This window comes from Maylandia zebra, linkage group LG4, assembly GCF_041146795.1.
Source record: "Maylandia zebra isolate NMK-2024a linkage group LG4, Mzebra_GT3a, whole genome shotgun sequence".
Classification (NCBI taxonomy): domain Eukaryota; kingdom Metazoa; phylum Chordata; class Actinopteri; order Cichliformes; family Cichlidae; genus Maylandia; species Maylandia zebra.
This window is the reverse complement of record NC_135170.1, coordinates 29,937,520-29,959,107: the sequence shown is the minus strand read 5'-3', so window position 1 is coordinate 29,959,107 and position 21,588 is coordinate 29,937,520. Positions and strand designations below refer to the sequence as shown.

At 40.2% G+C, this 21,588-nt stretch overlaps 2 protein-coding genes across 4 annotated transcripts in view; both read right to left on the bottom strand.

Annotated features, from left to right (window-relative positions):
• Positions 1 to 1,066, bottom strand: part of gjc1 (gap junction protein gamma 1) — a 44,587-nt gene extending 43,521 nt beyond the window's left edge. For 2 of the 3 annotated variants that reach the window (XM_076883370.1, XM_004552348.2), the window contains exon 1: positions 342 to 1,066. The gene's annotated coding sequence lies outside the window, so the exon portion shown is untranslated. The remainder of the gene's footprint in view (positions 1 to 341) is intronic. The other variant, XM_012919374.2, reaches the window with a different exon arrangement.
• Positions 1,067 to 6,440: 5,374 nt separating this feature from the next.
• eftud2 (elongation factor Tu GTP binding domain containing 2) lies at positions 6,441 to 20,919 on the bottom strand. The gene is made up of 28 exons (XM_004552347.5): positions 20,765 to 20,919; positions 19,987 to 20,102; positions 19,727 to 19,889; positions 19,061 to 19,139; positions 18,833 to 18,908; positions 18,550 to 18,615; positions 18,415 to 18,450; positions 18,165 to 18,255; positions 17,955 to 18,037; positions 17,668 to 17,834; positions 17,199 to 17,323; positions 16,511 to 16,574; positions 16,330 to 16,420; positions 16,047 to 16,182; positions 15,662 to 15,789; positions 15,224 to 15,417; positions 15,029 to 15,140; positions 14,793 to 14,933; positions 14,488 to 14,589; positions 14,082 to 14,164; positions 13,709 to 13,795; positions 11,367 to 11,493; positions 10,054 to 10,141; positions 9,750 to 9,868; positions 9,338 to 9,432; positions 9,068 to 9,221; positions 6,919 to 7,026; positions 6,441 to 6,816 (listed from the first exon to the last, which is right to left on the bottom strand). Exons 2-28 carry the CDS (start codon positions 20,089 to 20,091, stop codon positions 6,721 to 6,723), a joined length of 2,916 nt encoding a protein of 971 aa, XP_004552404.1. The 5' UTR covers positions 20,092 to 20,102; positions 20,765 to 20,919; the 3' UTR covers positions 6,441 to 6,720.
• Between the last annotated feature and the right edge of the window lie 669 nt (positions 20,920 to 21,588).

Below are 21,588 nucleotides of genomic sequence, written 5' to 3'. Positions count from 1 at the left end.
GTTGTGCGGATATGTGTCTCTGAATTGACAGTTTATATTAATTAGACGTGTCGTTTGCAGCTCCTTCCCCAAAGCACACTTGTACAAAGAAGTTGATTTCTTGTTGCTCACAGCTTGGCCTTGACCACTCTGTTACACATGCCAAACAACAGAGGAGATTCGGTCCAACAGAAATGAAACGAAAAGCTGAAACCGTCTTCTGTGCGTTATGGTGCCAAATGGTGCGTCTATGACCCCCCCAAGCAACCTTAGCAGGGTGCCCGCTGGGTTAAATTAGCCCCTTTAGGAACAAAGGAGGGACACTGTAACACTATTACAGCAATTGACAGGCGTATTCTTACCGCTATGCGAGTCTGTGAGGATGCTTTAAGATATAAGATGATCCGTTTTTTGGGAGGGAAAGGTCGTTTTGGACTTGGTGAGGTCCAAACTTGAATCCCGCCGTTGATTATCAGCTCCACTTCTCGGGAGGAACCAGCAGGATGTTTCACTATTGGGTTTCAATTTAGTCTCAGAGCATCACTACGAGATGTGTAAGCAGTCTTTGTCCATGCCAGCCACGCTATTCTGTCTTCGGTCGAGCTACGTCGATTCAACTATGTGGTCTGTTGCGTAAAACCGGTGCCAAAATTCCTGCGGGCCCATTCCATTACAGCGATGCTAAACAATAGTCTGGTCATCTTGACAAGAACCGAACCCACACCAGCTCTGATAACAGCTGTATCGGCTTTTTAAAACCAAATCTTCAGCGCTAGTTTGTCCATATCACTATGACCGGCTCGAGAATTTGCTAATAAATACGTCAGCGGCTCACATGTGCCATTTGGCTCCAGCGTTGTCTTTCGGGTTCCTCGTCTTGTCCTCACAGGGGGAGTGAACAGTGGAGTTGCTGATCTGTTGATCACTGGAGGTCCACCTCCATCCAGCGGTGTCCTTGTCTCGTATTTATCGGGAACGGAGCCTTCGCCGTTTTCCACATGCAGTCTGACATTAGCTGAACGCGGATATCGATGAGTGACAGCTGGAGTCTCTGACTGTAAGCTTGGAGACCCATCTTTGCAGGAGGGGAGCAGCGATGTTGCGCGTACGTGTCTTTGGTAGTGCGCGTACCCGACAGGTCACACATCTCGGGTCCATAAACATCTGCCTAAGGAAAGGGCAGTTTGTACTTGTAGTCTTTGTTTGTGGTGCAGCCGTTCAGATATCACAGTTAGAGGCTCGGCGTATTTCTGCTGTTTTATAATGGAATAATCAATAGGATAATTATCTGCTATGGTATCATTTGAATACAACATTTAATATATTTTTATAAAAAAGCACTGGGAATGTTAGAGGTAATACTTATTTATTTATTCAAATTAGTATTGCCATGAGTTTATGTTCTTAATCTGCTTATCCACAATTAACGGAAGACGCTGGTGGGGTCTCAGATATATTGGGGGCGGGGACGGGGGGGTGGGGGGTGGAATGTGCTATTGTACTGCAAGTGTATTTCCTTAGTATAGCAATGAGGCATTATAAATAAAATGTGTGTCACTCTGGAACACTTATATGGGCAATATTAGATAAACCCAGTTTCAAAGGCATCGTTTCATTTTTGTTGGCACACTGGGGTGGAAGATTTACAGATTCGGTTTTGGAAATATATTTTTATTACCTATTAAATTTAATAGAAGGGTAAAAAAAAAATATATGTATTTTGACCGTGATTTGGGAAAATATGGGCTTTGGGGAAAATTCTATCCATTTTTCACAAACAACAAATAGTCCTCACAGTTGATTTTGCTCCATTAATGACTTATAGTAATTATACTTCTTTCTGTTTTGCAAGCCTGTCATAGTGCAATAAAAATAACATGTTTTCTACTCATCAGTGCAAATCTAATCTATCAGCCAATCACATGGAAGCAATCAGGCATGGTCAACAAGGCCTGCTTAAGTTCTAACTGAGCATCGGAATGAGGAGACAATGTCATATGTTATTTTGAACATGGCATGGCTGTTGGTGTCAGTCTGGCTGGTCTGAGTATTTCAGAAACTGCTGATCTGCTGGGATTTTCCCAAACAGCCATCTCGAGGATTTACAGAGAATGCAGAGTATCTCTGAATGTACAACACGCTGAACCTTGAAGCCAGTGGGCTACAGCAGCCGAGCTCACAAGACCTGGACAACAGAAAACTTCAAAATGTGGCCTGGTCTAAGTTTGAGTTTCTGCTCCAACATTTAAATAGGATCAGAATTTATACTAAACAGCATGAAAACATGGATCTGCCATGACCACTCCTTTATGACCACCATGTAGATTATGGTGGTCATGTCACAAAGCTGAAATCATCTTAGTCTGGTTTCTTGAACATGAAAATTAGATCACTGTACTCAAATGGCCTCCACAGTCACCAGATATCAATCCAAATAAGCTACTTTAGGGATGTGACAGGAAGGAGGATTCCCATCATGGATGTGCAATCAACAAACCTAAAGCAGAACTGTGATGCTATGATGTCAAAATGAACCAGAATCTCTTGATGTTTCCAGCACCTCGGTGAATCTATACCACAAAGAATAACGGCGGTTCTGAAGGCAAAGGAGGATCCAACAGAGCAAGTAGTAGCAAGGCGTTACTAATAAAGAGGCCGGTGAGTGTAGATGTGAATTTTCTTTCAGCTAGTCTAAAAGAAGACATTTTATGAAATAAATCTAAAAATAAAATCAAAAAATTTCAAAACATGCTCAGAATGTTTGTAATGTTTTGCTAAAAAAATGTTTTGTTTACATTATAAAAATATTTACAGCAGTCAAGAGGAAATTTAATTCAGAGCAAATGGGGGACACTTCTCTTCCCATAAAAGCAAACTGGAGAAATACAAAAAACCCCCTAAAAAATAAAGAAAGAAATGCAAAGTTAAAACTGTCTTTATTTAGCAAGATTAGTCTTGGTCTAGTCTGGTGTAGTTTCGTTTGTGGTCCAAATCCATAAAGAACAAATAAAGTGTCAATTTGACGTACTTGGCTTTTTATATGGGAAAAAAAACTAGGTTAATTAATTTAACCATTGACAAAAAACAATGAATAATTATTGGGCTGCAAATGATATCCTTTTTTTTTTTTTTGCCTGTCCCGTTTGGCTCTTTTGCCATCAGAATTATTGTCTAAAGCCGAAGAAAGATGCCCAACGGATTTACTTTACCAAATTGACCATCCCAGCCTTGCCGTAATGGTCCATTTGATTCACCTTTTATTGTTTATTTTATTTTCACTTGCTGAATACGGGACAGACTTGACTGGGGGAAAGAGGGGGAGAAAGAAAGAAAGAGGGAAAGAAAAACAGCTGAGAAGAGGGACGGGGGAGAAGGGCAAAAAACAAAAACGATATCTAAGGAAGTGACTGAAGGGATCAGGGTTCTTCGATTCCTTACAGTGAAAAGGGGCTTACAGATGAGTAATTCATGAAATGATTTGGATCACTTCAAGGTGTTCTACCATTCATTACCATCTCAATCGCACCACTGAGTGAGGGCCCACGTCTGGTCTCAATCTGCTTGTTTAGAAGGCCTCAAGCATGGGAACACATATGGTTCATTTGGCAAATTGAGACAGCTAGCAGCTTTGAGGTTGCAGCTTCATTGTTCTAAAGGCGGGGTGGCTCACGAGTCCATCCACCCTCTCTGATTCTGCAGGCACCCATGCATGTGCAGCCTCAATGAGTATGTGAGCTAAACTCTGGCATGAACTAACCTCTGGATCCCCTGATAGGAAATGAATCAGTACTGTTGGTTCTTTGGGTGCCCGCGGGTGCAGGAGTCACACAGTCATGTGTTTCTTTGTGTGCCAGATCAAATCCCCTACCTCAGATTTTCATGGATCTGCTGGAAGGTAGATATGAAAGGAGGAGCAATAGGATATATTCTGGGAAGGTTTGGAAACATCGTTCAGATCGACTGCCTTTTTTACTTATGAGAAAGCAGGCCCCTGGTGCAGACGTATGAAAGGCCTCAACAAAGCAGCAAGACATCCAGTCTGAAAGTACTCGTTGTTTGTTTTGCTTCACTTTGTATAGTTTTTTTTTCTTTTTTGCCTTCTTTGTAGTTGCTGTAGTCATGACATTGTTTGGAGGCTGACTCAACCTTCATAATCTTCCTTCAGCGAGTAGATAATTGTGGCTACATCTTCGCTATAAACAGATTCTTATTATGAAACTGTCTGCCTGGACTCTCAGTGCCTATAGCTGTCCACGTTGTGCCGGATAATCCAGAGGGAGAGATCCGCTCATGATGTTAGCAGGAAGAGACAAGTGTGATTGAGTCATAGACACATGGCAGAGCCTGAGAGGTGTGTAGTTGCAGTGAGAAAGGACAGCACGAATAAAAAAGTAAGAGCAGAGGACGGACAAACTGTGGGAAAGGGTGACTGATGAGATGTTGAAATCAGATGAAGATGCAAAGGAAAAGGCCTGACTGAGGAGGAGGAGAGTGCCCCTAGTTGGCCCTATACCACGGCAGAACCTTGCTCCTGTCTATATTTAGCACAGGGACCACAGATTGTAATGACTGCTCCGGGGCCTTGTGTTCAGACCGGCAAGAACTGCTGCCATCCGTCTCTGCGCCCGGGGCCAGGCACGATCTCACGCCAGCACATAAGGGAGGAGTGATGGGACCGTGTCTGAGTGCACGCTTACTTAACAAATGCGCAGAGTTGATCATATTCTTTTAGAACAGAGGTAACTGGATGTAAACCTCTGACAGAACCTGCATCTAAATACATCAATGAGAAAGGAAGCTTCGCTGCTCATATTAGTGAGTTCTTGTTCACAAATATCCAATTCCTTTCAATTCTCCTTCCCTGAAGCATTTGTAAAGGGCAGAGAAACCCCCACCCCACCCCTGCTATCTACCCACATTTGCCAAAAATAAATAAATACACAAAAATCACTTGTCACCCTGAACAGGATTGACATTCAGTCCAAATGTCAAAAGTAGCTTGCCATTTTCAACTCTTCCTATTCCAGGGCTAACCTTCCCAATCTCCATCACCTCCGGGACTGTTTGAGGGATTGTCAGTGGTGAGTGATGAAGGACCGAGCTGTTCAGACACTGCTGTGCTCCGAAGGTGTGACAAGATACGCCAACCAATGTGTCCTGAAGTGAAGTTAAAAGCTGCTCTTTAGAGTGATAATGTACTCAGTATATAGGTTTTGTGTTCAAATGCTTACACCCTACAGGCTTGAAAGTTTCATCTTTCACCAAGCGCAGTGGCTGTGGTCAGTTTGAAATCAAGTTTCACAGCAGATGGTGCCTCTCAAACTGCTCCTGCAGCATTATCCACTTCTCTGCTGCTGATTTGGCTGGAGGATCACTCATTGTGTAACTTTAAACTGCTCAAAAAGACGGTCTCCTAAATGCTGAGTTGCAGGCAGTTCTTCATGCTTTTATTGGATTTTTCAGAAGGAGTTATTTGGGATACTGCACCACCAAACTTTTGGAAAACAATTCCCATACAAACCCCCCCCCCAAAAATATCAAACCTGCATTTAAGTAATGCTATACTCTGTAAGTTACATAAACTGACTTCTGGTGATCCCATCAGTTGAGAAGGCAGTTTGTATTGTTTGCCAAATTTTATCCTGCCTATAGATGAGCTCTTAATATACTTGGGCAACTGAAAACTCATAACCAAGGCCTTTAGAAACTATTATATATGGATTTATGATTTATGAAGCATCCTTAAAAACCCAATCACATCATTAAAGTGGATTTTATATGACAGCATTATATAAGTTATTGACACCTTTAAAAAAAAAATCCTGGCATTGTTCATTTTACATTCTTAGCTCCTTCCTGTTAAATTTGAATTCACACAACTTCACAGCTACAGAAAAGTTACACAGCGGGCCAATTTTATTTCACTGTAAATGTACTGCTGATTAGCCTGACACAAATTTGGATAACCCTACCCCTTCGTCTAATTACCTGAAATTACCTGAGCCACTCCACATTCTCTACACACCATTGAAACTACATCCATAGGAAGAAGTCATTTGTTGGGTTGTGTCACTTCCAGGCCTTTTAAGTTTACAGCACACACTCAAGATGAAGGAAGACCAAACATTTAATCCAATGACATCTGTCTCCTTTGATATGCTCCATCATTCCTTTGTTCCCCCTTTTATTTGGTCATGTGACCCTAACCTTTGCTTCCTTCCTGGCTGCCTCAAATCATCCCACAACCTATCAGTCACTGCCCACACTGAGTTCCAGACAGACACGCACCGCTCACTCAAGCCATCAGCAAAAAGTCCAACTAAGCAACATTTTCACCCACAGACACAAACACTGAAGATTCCCATCCAGGTGTTTCAAATCCAATACACCCATACGTTGACTTTGAAATGTAAAATTAAGTTAAAAGATTGCAGCACTAGAAAGAACCAGACATCTCAACCTTTGACTTACAAACTTTTATTTAGACATACGCTAGATCGAACACCATATGTCTCTTTTTCCTCTACAAAAACAATGACAGTTTGTACATATAAAAAATAAAAATACAAGAGATTGATGAAGCAACAAACTTCTGCGATGTTTGACAACTACAGCTGCTCTGCAATGGGTAAGGTGTAGCAACATTATACCCCATAACTTCTAAAACAAGCAGGATTTGCTGTTCATTGAGCAGCAGAGGTCTTGGTGGTGTTGCTGGAGTTTGCAGTGAATGCTGTGATCTCACATGGGATAGTTGAGCACCACGTCTTGTTTGGCCAGCTCCAACAACATAGGGTCGTCGAAGAACTTGCTGATGCTCACATCCTCGCTCAGGCCCTTCGGAGAACCCAAAAAATAATTAGATAGCATAAAGAAAATAAGACAATTTACAAGCACATTTTATAGAAGTATCGATGAACAAGTGGTCAAAAGGCTCACTTTGCGTCTTCGGGTCTTGATCATGAACTCTCTGGCTAGATGGGGGGCAGGCTGAGGCTCGAGGGGCCTGATCACAATGCTCTTATCTAAAGGGTCACCGGGCACAATCTGAAAGACAAACACGATCGTCATGGTGAAAAATAAAGAGAGAAAGAGCAAATGGCAGCTGTGACTGGTCAACATGGCAATTCTTCCCCTTTTTACTCAACTGTGCACAATCTGTGAAATAATCTGACAACGCGAAGCACATCAAACTCAGAGCATTAACAAGCTGAGTGGGCATTTCATTAAATATCTGATTCAGTTGCAAGTCTGTCCCTTTGTTACTGAGTCAGGGGTGCGTCCATCAACATGATGGAAAGCGCAACGTGAAAGTGCTGTCACTCTTTTCGTCTGTGACCGACATGGCATCAGCGTCTTGTTAACAAGTTGAGTCAGAAGAAATTAGTTTGAAGGTTTTTAAACAATTTATTAAATCCACTAACTCATTGGATAACCTTTGAAAGTTTTTAGTGAGATGTGATACAGTTCTTAAATCCAGGAAGAAGAGGAAAGCTTGAATCTGAAGTAAGTAGTGTGAGGCAAGTAACTAAGACTTTCTCAGCCTCGAGGAGAGATTAAAAGTAGAGGAAAAGGGGAAAAATATCATCAATAGCATGGCTGAAGCCTAATCAACAGATGGATGGGAGCCTCGAACAAGAATAAGTCAGCAGCGCACTGATAGCATGCCAATACTGGCACTACATGATCAAACTAATGAGGGAGGCACAATATAGCCTCTTGAGTTAAATGTGGCAAACAGCATAGCTCACTGTGCTATATTCTTATTATCTGGGACAGCTGAATCTATATGTGCTGGCAGGACTAGTCAGCAGTGAACATTAATACTGTTGATTGTATCGGTTACAGAAAGAGAGGCTGCCTTTTGAAGAGTCATTAAAGGATAGGTGGTCATGGTGATTGGTACTTCATCTTGGAAGTCTGCTGGGGGGGACTTCCCTTGTTTTTTGAGGGAGGGTTTCTCCAAACACTCTACAACTGAGCTAGGTGGAAATAATTCATCACACTGGTTCACATAATTGCAAAATATCAAAATATTTCTGCTGCAGTTTTAAAAATGAAAATAAAATTAGGAATTTTCCCAGGGGAAATCTGAGTTGGTAACTGCCCTAAAACATGAAGGGTAATTTATATTCTCAGGGAAAAAAAACTACACACAATACTTTGGAACCTAACAAGTTGACTGAAATAAGTTACGAGGGAGGAAAAAAAAACCCTGTGTGCATTTGTCATCAGTGGGTTTCATTTATTTTTCATGTCCCAAAGGATCAGTGTACCTATAATACATCTTTTTACAGTATTTCAACAAGCTTATGAATAAATAATTCATGCCTAGCTTCTTGTCACACTTTCATTTTCACCTCAAGAGGATAAAACAAAACTTAGGAGTATAAAAATACTTAATATTTCCATCCAGGATAATCCTTTTTTCTTTCAGATTAATTTCAGAGCAGCAAAGTATTAATCTACACTAAGTAGAGTTAATTTTCCCTGACACAGCTCTGCAGAGTGCAGACACAAACACATGTCAGACATGTGCAGAAAGATACCCGGACAGCCACGTTATACTTAAAACGTAATGACTCAACACTCCCCTCTACTCCACATCAAAAGCGTTTTAACCAGAGTGGCAGACATGTGCACGACGTGGGTCACTCTGCTGCACAAGCTGCCATAATTTTATGTGGTGTCAGAGTTTGTCCGTGCAAGTAAGTGCATGGGTTTCAGCAGACGAACCAAAAATCACGCTGTCGTTTAGTGAATATTCACTATGAAATTCACAAATTAACCGTATCTTTGGGGTGGTTTTTTTTGTCTCTTTTGATAAAATCTTATTCCGCTCCTCAGGTGCAAGCAGGTGAGGGTTGGCCATTATTTCATTCTCAATGAATCTAAGCTTTTTCTTTACTTGTATTAAAGTACAGCGCGTACCAAACTCCATGTGTAAGTCTGACACCTCTAGACGTCTCCAAAGCTCCTTGAATGTCTGCGTTTTCTTAGCATTTCCACCTGGATTTTCACTGATGTTGTTACTGACTTTACTGAACAAACATGAGCTGGAAAGCAAGTTAATGTCTTTAAATCTTACCTGCCAGTGGTGGAACACAGACAGAGCAAAGGCCTGACCCTGTGTGTGCGTGCGAAGGTCTGTCTCAAAGCCGAACGAGTCGATGGCTGGGATGAAAGCCTTAATTGTGTAGAGAGGAGAGCCTGGAATTGGTGCATCCTGGGTGACGTGACCCCTGATTAATGACAAACACGACACCAATAATTAAAAAGCAGAAGGAATTTGTATTTACTAATATTTGCACTGCTTTGCACTAAACCCTACATCGATATATAATGAAAACAGACAAACCTCCTTCGAGCCAGCACTGTGTAAACTGCAGACACACAATCAGCTGGAGCCTGAACCTCTACAAAGTAATATGGCTCCATCAACCTCGGAGTGGCCTGAGACATAAGGGACAGTATACATTAAAGCAAGGACAAAAGCCTGGAGAAAAAAAAATTAAAAATACGGCAATGGCATGTACAGCTGACTGACAGATTTATGAAAACAGCAGCATACAAGCCAAAGAAGATGAGGAAAGAAGCCAACATCATGAAAGAGAAATGTTATCACACTGCAATTAAAAAGACCGCACATCAGCAAAGATCCATACTCTAATCAAGGTAATGGAACATTAAAGAAAGTGCAGGTGAAAGGAAAAACTGGAGAAGCTAATGGCAGATGAGAAGAATGGGGATCGGGGGAAGAATGAGCTCACCATGAGGAAAGCAGAGTACACCACTCTCCTTGCTGTTGGGATGACCTGACCTCCTCCTCTGTGGAGAGGCTCCTGAGCTATGACCGCGTCCAGGATCTTGAACTTGACATTTCTGATGGCTGAAGGCAGCAAAACACACGATTATGGTTAAATAACACTGATGAGGAAAGGCACATTTTGACAGAGTACAGTTTCTACAAGGTTAGGAGGAAATTCCAGCACCAGATGCAATCCAAACAAAACAAAGATTTTCTCCATAGAAGCAGCGTGTTTCAGTGGTGCGGGGATCAAAGAGAGAACTTACGTTCGTCACACAGAGGTCCTTCCCTGGTGCCCCACTGGAAGCCTTGCACAATACTGTCTTTGACTGAACCAAGCAGTGCTTTGTCCACCTGTAGGTGAAACACAAGTTGATGGAGGATTGGCTAAAACCTTGACAGTTCAATATCCTTGTATGATTTGACGGGTAGAAACTAAGCACAGCTAGCCAGGAGTGGATGTTCTAAACTTTTGTTTCTTTGAAATGTATTTTTTTGATCTTATAGAATAAAAATTAAAATGAATCATCGATAACTAAACTACTGTCACAAATTTCATATAACGGCATAGTTTAAGGCAGGGATCTCAAACTCCAGTCCTCGAGGACCAGTGTCCTGAAAGTTTTCCATGTGTCCCTGTTGCAACACACCTGAATAAATTAGTAGGTCATTCAGAGAGAACAAAACTTGACTGCATGCTTAAGTGGCAACCCCAAACCCTACTCAAGTCAATTTAAGTAAATGTAAGTGTTTGGAAAAATGTACTTCCAAAAGTTCTTTTATTGCACCGTGTTCATTCACTCATGAGCTGCTGTAACATGAATCAAATGGCTGAATTGCCACCTCAGCATGCAGTCAAGTTCTATAGAGTCTTGCTAATAACCTGCTAACTGTATTCAGGTGAGTTGCAACAGGGACACATGGAAAAGTTTTCAGGACAGCGGCTCTCGAGAACTGGAGTTTGAGACCCCTGGTTTAAGAGCACTGCCAACAAGTTCTGATTGGTTCAGTTTGTCGGTCTCTAAGCTACTCAAAAAACTGTGCTCATTTGCATGATTTTTTTTTTAAACCAGATGTGGACCTTGGACCAGTTTAGAAGTGATTGAAATTCCCGATTGGAATCGAGCAAAAACGAGACCATGTCTCATATACACAAATGTTAATTTGAAAAGTGAAGAAATAGTGTCATCACCTTGAAGTATCACAAACTAATTCAGATCCAGATGTTCATATGAATATGGGGGATTTTGAGATTTGGTGCAAGTATGCTCCTCTGGGTTTCTATTGTTAATGCATGAATTTCGGCAAGACTGAAAAAAGTCAAACTGCCAAATACTCACAGGGTTTCAGCTTTTCAAATGACAAATTCTTTTGCATAAAAACAATTTGAATTTTGTGCTTTTAAAAGCCCCATTTTCTGTTATGTTTTTGGATGCTTTTTTAAACTGTCAAAGAGTTTTATTTTGTTTTGAAGAGTCTGTGCTCAAGTAGGAAAAAGCGTCTAGCATTAAATCTTTGCATAGACAAACAGGCGCACACACTGTTGTGACTGAGCTGCATGGCTGAATTAAAACCTCACCTCAGAAGGCAGTGTGTCGTCTACAAGAATGTTTGGTCCTGTAGTGTCTGGTCCGAAGGCCCAAATAGATCTGGCAGCCAGCAAATCCCAGTCGTACTTGGTCTGGAAAAACTCTCCCAGCTTCTTCCTGTCATGAGAAAAGAACAGAGCCCAGTTGAAAAGAGGGCTGCACCACTGTGCAACTGTGTAACATTAAAGATATTGGCTCGCTGGGGGGTAAAGGGGTTAATGGAAGAGGAAGAGTATCCCATGCTGGCTCTGCTGGGTACCAATGAGCTCAGACATGTACTGACTGGAAGCCTCTCTCGAGCACCATAGACACTCATGCATGTAATCATGTCAGAGAGAGGAAGAAATTCATCCATGCTTTTAGTGAATGATTCAATTACTGTAAGTGACTTGATCAATATAGCATGGAGGATTTTTAAAAAAAAATGAAGACATACATTCATAATGCACAGACGTTTGTTCTTCATATTGCCTTAATGTTAAAATACAGAAAGTTGTTTATATACACTTTAAATAGATATATTGGTGACAGTAGCTGCTTTTGTATTTCACATTTCCTTCACCCAATAGTCTTGAATACCAGTAATACATTTTAAAGAAAAAGAAACATAAGAGGCAATTAAGATGTGACTAAAATATAGACTTTCATTGACCATTGAGGTTTTTTTTGTTAATACAGTGTCCCTTCATTTGTGCAAGCGCTAGAAAAATCGACAAACCAATAGAACCAACTGTAAAATGTTTGTCCAAATTTTAAATGCATGGATTATTTTTAATACCTTAATGTAAAATACCAGCATTGATTGTATAAAGTCTGGCACAAAAAAATAGTTCTCTCTCTTGAGATGCTTTTCCTGGCCTTGTGCTTTTAGTTTTGGCTTCAGTAATCTAAATAAATAGATATATAGATCTAAATATAAAAATGGGACAGCGGAATGCTGGAGAAGATGTGGATCAGAAGAGGCACATCATTACTATATCTTTTGGGACTGCCCTAACTTAAAAAATTACTGGCTGGGAATTCATAAAACTCTGTGTGAGGTTTTTAAGATAAATTTGTAAATTTGTACTTGGGCTTGGTTGCTGGCTCGGTCCGGGGAGGGGACACAAAGCTCTTACAAGCACTATTAGTGGCCAGCAAAAAACCAATAACCAGAAAGTGGTTAAATCCAACTCCGCTAACACTTGAGGATTGGTTTAATGTGTTTTTTGAAATATTTGAAATGGAAAAATTGACATTCTTTTTAAAAATTCGAAAAGACAAATTCTACAAAATATGGAATAAATGGATTAGCTTTGTGTCCCCCATCCGCCCTGAATTTAGGTAAGACCAGCCCTGAATTGGTGTATCTCCCATGTATCGTACAATGTCAGGTTGACCCTCAACTTCATAATATGTACTGTCAAGCCACCGAGTTCATTTCTTCGCTATCTGAATGTAAAACAAAAGGACTAAGAAAAAGTCTTCTTCTTTTTTTTCCTCTCTCTTTGTTTTTTTTTGGGGGGGGGGGACTAAATAATAGCAATGCACCTTATTGTAACAAGTCCTTTTTTTTCCTTCAATAAAAATATATATACAAAAAAAAAACCAAAATCATACTCGGCCGTATTGAGGTCAGGTGACCGAGTTAGCCATCTAAGAACACGTGCATGTCTTTTACCTTAAAAAGCTGCTCCAATGCGTTTTTCTGCATCTTTTCTTGTAATGTTCAAATTAGTTTTGCAGTATTTAACTGAATGTGAGCAGAAACTATAGTTCTATAACTTAAAAACATCTTGCTACTTCTTGCTGCAGTCACAAAATCAGTAGCAATCGGTGACCCAGTGCCTCTGGATGCCATGCATTCCGCTAACATAACACTGCCTTCACTGCGTTTGATAGATAATGTGGTATTGTTTGGATCATGAACCCTTTCTTTCCTTCCTTTTTCATTCTATGTGCCCACCATTCTGGCATGAGTTCATTTTACTTTCATTTACAAATAAAAAAAACCCCAAACCATTAATCAACTGGGCATTTCTTTCCTTTTTAGGTCTTTTCTGGAAAATCTAAATTTGATCTGTTTCTGTTTCTTGAGTGTTGCCAGCAGTTTCCATGTTGTAAACTATTTAGATTTGTGAAGCGCCGCTTGACTGTAGACTTTTACAATAAGATAAATGAAAATAAAATATTGGTCAGGATGGCGCTGAAGTATTAAGTATTTTATAACCCTGGTATCATATTAGAAGGAAAAGGAAGAAATTAACACGTCTAAAATAAAAAAGTAAATTACATAATTTTAGTTCATTCTATCTTCTATACGTGTGAGGATAAGAGTAATGTCTTCACCTACCTGTTCCAAGATATCTGCACTACTTCATTCTCGATGTCCTCGGCCAGCCCCTTCTCCAAGGGCTCGGCAATCATGGTGATCTTATTCCTGTCAATCATATCATACATCTATCAATCACTAATTATGGGTTGGAGAGACACTCAGCTCAAGGGAAAGACTGACTGAAACACTCTGAACAGTGCACATATTTAACTTCTCAACATCAAACACTACAAACTGCAAAACAGCATGCATTAGATTTGAAACTTTAAAACTTAAAAAGAAAATTATTTTAGAGCCGGGTGCTCTAAATTATATTAATAATCTATCCCAGACTGCCCTCATGCTGTTGTTTGTTTGGATAAGATCTAAAAATATTACCCTCGACACGTACTTTTTATTAGGCGTCTCAGCAAAGCACTTCAGGGACGATGTCTCCACAACCGTTTCACAGAAAGTCACAACAGGGTCGGCAACCTGAGGGGGACGAGGAGCGAAATTACAAATAGAAAGCAATGTTTCATTTTTCTACCAAAAAAGTAAATAAAAACCACAAAATAAAAAACATCAAAGCACATCTGGGTTGGCAGCGGAGTGGATAACACACCGTTTCCTCCCCTTTAACAGACTAACATTCCAGCTACAGCCTAATAACTTTCAGGGAAATTGCAGCAAAAACTAAATCTCATCATTTAAATTTTCTTACTAATTCTCGTGGTCCCTAAAGTTGTCATTACGAGACGTGAAATAAATGCCACAAGTTGTACATCATTAGTAAAGCAATGCGGAGGAAAAATTACTTTAATGTCGATTTCAGAGTACATCTTCCTCAAGTCGTGCATGACGCAGTCCAAGTAAAGCTCTCCTGTCCCCAGGATGACATGCTCTCCAGACTCCTCCACCTGAAAGACAAACACACCAGTCAATTCATTTAACTGTTGTTTAGATTACAGTCTGGAGCAGTGACACTTCCAATGTTTGTCCTTTCAAAGGTAAAACTACACTGAAATCTTTTAAAACATACTGACTTTAAAATAACAGGCTCAGGCTGTTATTTAAAAAAAAAGAAAAGAAGAAAACTATTGAAATATGTGTGATGTCATACCTTTGTGGTGAGAGAAGGATAGCTCTTGTTAACCTTCCTCAGTCCGTCGAGCATTTTGGGCAGCTCTGATGGATTCACTGGCTCCACTGCGATCTTGATGACTGATGCTGTGTTGAACTTCAACGGCCTAAAAATCTGAGCCTAAAAGGCAGAGTTAAAAAAAACATGAGAATCTGGATTTGACTCTTTTTTTATTTTTCTAAGACGTTGGGCATATTTTTCTGCCGATCTCCCACCTCTTCGTTCCCTCTGGGCTCTGTGATTGTGGCGGTCTTGACGATCGGCTGGTCACAGCCCTCAATGAGAACCCAGTTGCCGGCGGGCACTCGATTCACTTCAATCTGATACCTAAAATAGTGGGATGAACTGAAATTTTAATAACCAATCCCTGATTTGTGACAAAACAAAGAATTCAAGCTTTAAAAGTATACCTGGCCACAGAAATCCAGAGACGCCCCACAGTGCAGACCTGAGAGTCCTCCTCATCTTCAAGTGTGTAGTTCTCTCCCAAGACCTTGACGGGCTGACCTGCCTGAATGGTCCCACTCAGCACCCGACCGAAAGCATGGAACTGAACGCCATCCTCTGTACTGTACATCTTAGTGGTGTGGCACATCAGAGGACCCTGAGGACGACAGACATGAGAACATAAGAGGAATGATGAAGAAGTGGAAAGTTTTAACCACTGGAACATAACTTTTAGTAAAGGTATCAATTAACAATTTGTGTTTTTCAAGCAATTCAAGGAGCCCTTTGACTTTTTTTGCATCAGACCTGAAAGAATTCCACTGGAAGGAGACTGCCACCTTTAGTAATTAACTGCTGCATCTTCTCAGCACACAACAAACCTGACCTTCCATTAAACTTACATCAGGATCACACTCTGCCATGACTTCCCCCAAGTCTGAGTCAAGACCTCCGGTGTAGGTGTGCTCGATCTTGTTCCTAGCACCCTCTTGTGGTGAAGGAATGTGTTGCACGCACATGTCTACAAAGCCTGCAAGAAAAGCGCCAAGATTTCAATATTTGATGTACTGGAGATATGAGACTCAGATTTTCTAAAGAATGACCATTAATCTACAGATTACAGCTACAAAATACAGACAAGCTAATAGTCTATAGTATTATTACTACTTTATTGATTACGCAGCCAAGCATACAAGCCTGTATAGTATTTTAAGTTGAAAAAAAGAAAGAAATAATAATATATATATATATATATAAACAAAACAAAATAAATAAATCGGGCAATACCAGTGAACTCTCCAAAGAAGCGATTACAGACGAGCCTCAGCAAGGGTCTAATGTTCAGCTTCAGCTCCTCCTTAGTCAGATGGATACCAAGCTCATCCAAAACTCGAGGGAGAGACGTGTCCACATCCCCAACCACCTAGGCACAAAGAGGATTTAGGTAAGGATTACACACAGAGCTTTGCGAGTTCATCCCACCCTTCCTGCAGCCAGAATGTACCGAGCTACCTGGTTGTGCATATGTTAAAAAAATAAATAAATAAATAAGACGTTAAATGCATCGAACCTGTGAGAGGATCTTGTAGAGAGGCTCCAGAACAAATTCCACAAAGCTGCGCTGGGAGTTACTACTGGGAGCTTTTTTCGTGAACTTGCGACTGAATTAGGAAGAGGAGAAAACTGCTGTAGTAGTAATAATAGTAATGGTGTATTAAGAGCGTAGCTGCGTATCCACATTAGCTACTCACGTTTTGGGGTTGAAATAAATATCTCCCCAGAGCCTCTTGGCAAACTCATTATAGTTGATGTCACCTACAAACAGAGAGAGAAAGGGTAAGAGGATACTGTGCAGTGTATGAAATAAAGTCATGGCTTTTTGTAGGGCTGGTCACATGAAAGTCGAAGCTTTGAAGCCCCCAGACTGAACTAAGATTCTTCAGTTCTGACATTTGTTTTTCAGGCTTCCTGAACCATTTTAAAAATCAAAATCACGTGTGTTAAGATTATTTTTCAAGACAGAAAAATATCAAAACGATATATTATACATCAGCTTTCAGTAAAAGCCATAAGCACTTGTTAGATTTACAACCTAAAAGCCCCCTAACTTCAGAGTATTTTGTAATCTTATGGTTTTAGCTTATCGAATGTACTTTAGAAACCAGAAATTATTTAATCCATCAACTATGCTATGTAAACAAAAAAGGTTCATTTAACAAAACATAAACAACACATAAAAACTGAAATAGATAAACTGTATAAGGATGCCATGTTTCTTATGCATTTACATGTTTTAAATGAATTAAATTGGGTCAAAATAGCAGAAATACACATGGTTCTATATTCAGACAAAGCTTTATGGTTAAAAACAGCAATATATTAATACTGCTGTAGTGAAGCACTGATTTCACTACTTTATAAGCCCAAAAGTCATCTCACCATAGGTATCTGAGTAGATCTTTGCAAAGGACCCCAGGGTGAAACAGATGCTGTACTGAGAGCTGGCAAAGCAGACATTTCCAAGGAGAGGAGACACCACCAAGTTCTCATCTGTAGAATATGTGCTGAGAGGGAAGAGAAATAGCCAATCAGCAACCAGTGTCACTGGGTGGTCAGTTCCAGATTAATGTGGCTTTCCTTTAAAAGAAATTCTTGCTGCGACCATGTTTACCGCCTGACAAAATAAAGAATCCTGCTATTGTCAGCAGTGCAGTGCTAGCAAGCTTCACACTACCTCATACCACCAAGATATCATATTAGAAAATATTTAAACGTAGTAACTTAACATACACCAAGACAATAATATTTATTATTAACAAATATTTTTATGATAATTTCCTTTGGGGGGGGAAAAAAAAAATCACATAAAACACTTCAGACACTGTTAGCGAGGGGTTCCCAGTATTACCTCAGCAAACCATTGACCTCATCTACAATGTGGCGAAGTTTATAATAAGCATCTGTGGGCGGCAGTTTGAGCTCCAGAATGAGACGATCAACCTTGTTGATGCAGATGGTGATCGCCATTCGCTCCTGAACTGCATGCTTGATGAGACGCTCTGTGTTCAGCATCACCTGGGCAGAGATACACAAATATCTGTGAGATCTATGGGCAGCTGAAGAACACACGTATAATGACATAAAAAGATATAGATGGTGTTGGTTTGGGAGAACCGCAAATAGGAGTTGACTCACTCCTTCTGCTGCATCTATGAAGAGGACAACGCCATCTGAGAGGCGGATGCTAGATGTGACCTCGTCAGAGAAATTCACGTGGCCTATGGGAGGACAAGCACAAAAGTAGACTTGTTAGTTTTTATGTTTTTTGTCAGCAACTTTTAGCTCATTCTATAAAACCTCAAAATATGCATCTAACAACTAAAGGATCCAGTGTGAATACAATACCTGGTGTATCCATTATATTGAAAAGGTAGGATTTTCCTCTGGAGTCAGGCAGGACCATTGTGACAGGGGTACTTTTGATGCCAACCCCTCTCTATAAAAACATGGATCAGGCAAAAGCAAGGAAAACATCAATACAGTCTTCTAAAGAAGATATTCAGGCTAAATAGACTCTGGATACTTATAAATATTGATAGAATTATTTAGTAATGAATGCTATGTAGCATTACAGCTGTTAAACCAAGCCACTCACCTCTTGTTCGGTAAAGAGGATGTCTGTGTACCGGAGCTGAAAAAGTAAAACAGATCATGTTGGTCTCAGCTGTCATATACAGAATTTATGTATAACAGACTGCAAACATTTTGAATTATTGTACACAACACTCACATCCACATCATCTCTCTTCCTGATTTCTGGGTGTGTCTGCTCAATCAGGCAATCCACAAAACAGGTCTGAATGGAATAAACACATTCATTAGATTCCCGTGAGCCACAGATGGCTCTAAAGTGCAGCCATGTTATTAGCATATGCTCCAAAATGTTCCAAATCTGTTCAATTTTTCATCTTAGGAACACATGTTCGCTTGGCTACATGCTGGAGGAGGACCACGACTGGAAGAGCATATTTAAAGAAGCCTGAGCCCGGAGCAGGAATAAGGCAGACTCTAACCTTGCCGTGGTGAAGGTGACCGCAGAGGGTGACGTTACGAATCAGCTCTGGCCCGTCCATCAGATCTGCGAGAAATCTGGCGAGGGAGAAGAGGGTTAATGCTGCTTGCTAAAGACACACTGTAAATGCATGTAGATGGACTAATGTGTAAAGAATATTACACGAGATCAGTCTGTGAAACGCTGAATTGCATTTTCAGATGCAACGAAACACTTGAAAATTTCTTACTCCATATCGTAAACTGTGGCAGGCAACTCCTGTTCCATCAGGGTGAACTGCTTGTTCTTCACAGGCTTGATGATCGGCTCTGGAAGGAGTAAAAAGACAATATTGTGTACAGGATTATGAAAAGAAGCATTTTTAAGACTGCACTCCTTGACTATGTTTACAGTACAGAAAAATCCAGTCTACTGTTAAAATGTATCTGAAAATACAGAGAGGGAATCTGTGGGTTTTCAAAACATTTACATTTTCCTTTAATTTTGCCCAGTGTACTATTGCGCCTGTTTTCATCCATCTATGTTCTTCCACTTATGCTGCTTCCTAACAAACCCAAATTCACTGTTAAGTTCAGCTCGACCAAGATGACAAGACCTTCGGGGTTTCTCGTTAGTGACTACACATGTAAGCATGATTGGTCCTCAAAGTTAAAGCCATGAGCATCTGTTACTTGACAGAAGTCTAAGCATTTTCCTATCATTTTTTTTTATTTTTGACTAAATTAAAGCCCATTTTTAAAATAATGCCGACTTTACATTTATAATAATGTTAGTCATGGTGCTGGTAATTTTCTGTTGAGAGAAGGCAAAAACCTCTTTTCTGTATGTAGAAACCTTGGATTTTGGTCAACAAGGTTTTTTTTTTCCATCTTTAGATCAATTTAAGCAGCCCTACCTGTAAGTGGTTGTGTATCTTCCTCCTGTACAATAGTTTCCACTTCAGGCCCATAGACCTCCTCTGCTGTAGGATAGTACTTCTTGTCCTCATGCAGGACCACCTCCATGCCAGGGACATCATCATCAGCATCCGCTGGCTCATCCTCGTCATCTTCATCACCCTGCAAATTGTAAATACCACAAACTCATGTATACACTGCAAACACGAACTTCGGTACTACCTGGTAATTACTGCTGGTTCTTGAGTGTTAAGCATACCTCGTCGACGTCTCTGTCCTCTGCATCCAGGTCATCATCATCGTCGTCAGAGTCCAGCTCTGGACCGATGTAGTTCCCAAACTCGTCATACAAATCAGCCTCCATATCGCAGAGAACTAAATGAGGGGTTGATATATCAATGAGCAAGTGAATCTGGTGGCAAAGTTAATTTAATAAATACGATCCACTGTAGCATACAAAACGCATAACGTTTCAGCAGAAATATATATATATATATATATGAGAGGGGGGAAAGACGAGATATTTAAAATGTATAACGTATCTTATTGCTGTTTAAAGTTAGCCAAAACGCAACGTGTCACTGAGTCATCAATAACACATCAGTAACTTCTTCACTTTAATGCTTCACTGGAAAATGAAATGTACTTTTAATATAAGTTAGCTTTAGCTTGTTTTCTGTCTGCCAGTGGCGGTTAACATTCATGAGAAAGTATATGTCACTGTAAGTCACCGCTAAAGCGAATGCTAACGCTAACCGCTGCATAGCATGCAGGGTCGCAGTTCAGTTACTTTTATCAAGTTCACTCGAGTTTTCGGTCCACAGATAATCAGCACAGAAAATGCATCTTGACTAAGACGTTTCCGTTTGACATAAGCAGCTCTTCTATTACTGCACTAGCGATCCTAAGACGACCGTGCTAGCCGGCTAACAAGCACAGAAATGAATGGCTTGAAAGCGACGTTTGAGTTACGTTGTTGTTGTTCAGAGATTTTAGTTAAAGATAACTCAGTGCTGCATGCTGCTAAATACACGTACCTGTATCCTGTGGGAATAACTTAATTATCGATTTCGAGCAAACCGAGAGTTGTGTTTATAAGCAGAGAAGAAAATATTATTCAAAGAGCGCCATGCGCACCAGACGCTTCCGGTTTTCTTCTTCGGCTGTTTAATATGAAGGCGGTTAACAATGAATGTCAAAGCTCACTACTTCCCCCATTTGGGCTACAAAGCCACTACTGCACACGTTTTCAAAACGAAGGGTTCATTGCTAAATAGCTTCACCATCCACAAATGACACTTGCTGCAAAATAAAACGTGTGTACTCACAGAGCATTTATGTAATGATTTGTTTTTATTTTTTTATATCTTCACTGACGTCCGTGTGCAATTGTTGCCCTCAGGTGATCCTCATATGCAACTACAACTTCCTCTATTTTTAGAGTTATTTTGATAACTGCTTTTAGAATATATTAGCCGAAAGACTCGGAAAATGTAAACGTTACCGTGTTGTAGACATAAATCTTAATCGGTGACCTGAATGAAGACCTTAACAACATCGCGTATGCAGTTACACCCTTTAGCCACAAGAGGACACTAGACAGCAATGAATATGCTCGTGAGGAGATAAAGGAGATGAAAGTAAAGACATTTTGTAATATTTTTATACACTAAAAGTCAGGCATGCCTTCTAATAAAGGATGAAAATACTTTTTTTAAACAAATATCAACGTATAAGACGTCATTCTGGAAAAAAAATCATTGGTTTGTGTTTTAATGTAGCTTTCAGGTGTCATTTCAAGCCCGTTTTTAATTGCAGTCTCTTTCAAATGACTTTGTAATTGTTATGGCATGCAAATTGT